This window comes from Egretta garzetta, unplaced genomic scaffold (assembly GCF_000687185.1).
Source record: "Egretta garzetta isolate BGI_Z169 unplaced genomic scaffold, ASM68718v1 scaffold300, whole genome shotgun sequence".
NCBI lineage: Eukaryota > Metazoa > Chordata > Aves > Pelecaniformes > Ardeidae > Egretta > Egretta garzetta.
In genome coordinates, this window is record NW_009258271.1 from 21,335 (window position 1) to 23,140 (window position 1,806).

Sequence of the window (1,806 nt, forward strand, 5' to 3'; positions counted from 1 at the left end):
TGCTAGGTCAACGGTTGGACTTGATGATCTTAAAGGGCTTCTCCAACCCAAATGATTCCATGATTCTAAGGCACTTCCCACCGGGTCAGGAGCTCAGGCTGCCCATAAGTCCTAAATCAAAACCAGCAGCTGGAACAGGCTCACAAGGACGCTCACACTTTCTGGTGGCACCTCTTCAGACCCCCGATGGCCGCAGACCTGGTTTGCCTGGCTCTTACCTCCTGGATGTCCTCCTTCACTCGGATGTCTGAAGGGTGCATCAGCGAACCCATGACCTTCACGTTGCCATGGACCACGAGGGCTTCATCGGGGCGGTCCGTGTTGATGCCCACCCGGCCATGGTGAAAAACGGTGTCGGGGAGCTGCGCCCGCTGCCAGAGCACATCGCTGTCGCTCTCAAACTGGCCGGGGTTGGAAGCCTGTGGAAGGACAGGGAAGCGGGGACTGAAATGCAGCAGGAGCAGAACCAGGGAAGGGAACGCTGCAGCGCGGCTGGGCAGGGACCCTCTGGGATGTGGACAGGGTGAGGACATCGGGAGAGCCCCACAGCCCCATCCCTCTCCACCCATTGCAGAGGGAGTGTAGAGCAGGATGGATAACGTGGGCAACTGGTGGATATTGGGGAGCCCCGAGCTGCGGCGGTGGCCAGGACGCTGCCGGGCACCCTACTGCAGCAGCATGCCGGCCCCGCTAGCGTGGGGAGTTTGGCATGGGCAGAAGCACCCTGGTGGCACAGCTGGTGTCCTCGCTTTTGGGGAACGGGGCCAGGGAAGAGCCCAGCTGAAACTGGACCCTGAGACGTGGGGGCTTTGGGGATGAACAGTCCGGGTGATGAGCCCGGGCGCCCTCTCCAGCCCGCAGCACGTTGAATTACAGCCCTTGGAAGACCTCAGGGCTGAGCTGTGGCAGCCCCAGCCTCCCAGGAGGGACAGCAGGGAGAGGGACAGACAGGCAGGACAGAGCCAGCAGGGGACAAGTGAGGCCACGGAGGTGCGAGACAGAGCTTGGCGGCAGCACAAGGCGAAGTGGCAGGGGCAGGGATCTGCTGCCAGCCCTGGGAACGGATCCCAGCCTGCCCTTACAGCACGGGCAGCCTTGGCATTCCTTGCCTAAGCCTCTCTCTGCAGGAACCAAGGCCATGCCTGCTCTGCTCCTCTCCCTAAAAGAATACCCTTGCTTTCTCCAGCTGCCCCTTATCTCAGCCGTCAGAGCTGTTCCAATAACCCCAACCAGAACCACACAGGATGGGAGGAAACCAAGTGATGTGGCCGTTGCTCCTGGGGCCCAAATCCCAGGGTTCTGCCCTGTCGCCGGGGTTCTGCATCCCACGTGCAGGCTGAGATGGGGCAGGGCATGTCGCCTGAGACTGACACCAAACTGGGAAGAGTGGCTGATACGCCAGAGGGCTGTGCTGCCATTCAGCGGGACCTGGACAGGCTGGAGAGTTGGGTGGAGAGTAACATGATGAAGTTCAACATGGGCAAGTGTCGAGTGCTGCCCCTGGGAAGGTCGAACCCCATAAACCAGTGCAGGCTGGGGGATGACCTGCTGGGAAGCAGCTCTGCCCAGAGGGATCTGGGAGTCCTGGGGGATGATGAGCTGACCATGAGCCAGCAGGGTGCCCTGGTGGCCAAGAAGGCCAATGGTATCCTGGGGTGCATTCAGAGGAGCGTGACCAGCAGGGTGAGGGAGGTTCTTCTCCCTCTCTGCTCTGCCCTGCTGAGACCCCACCTGGAGCACTGGGTCCAGTTCTGGGCTCCCCGGTTCAAGAAAGATGAGGAACTCCTGGAGAGAGTCCAGAGGAGG

At 61.1% G+C, this 1,806-nt stretch overlaps 1 protein-coding gene across 1 annotated transcript in view; it reads right to left on the reverse strand.

Moving 5' to 3' along the window:
* Window positions 1-1,806, reverse strand: part of MYRF (myelin regulatory factor) — a 67,588-nt gene that overhangs the window by 16,297 nt on the left and 49,485 nt on the right. The window contains exon 13 of the mRNA XM_035889676.1: window positions 219-419. Within this exon, the coding sequence (XP_035745569.1) occupies window positions 219-419 (201 nt within the window). The remainder of the gene's footprint in view (window positions 1-218; window positions 420-1,806) is intronic.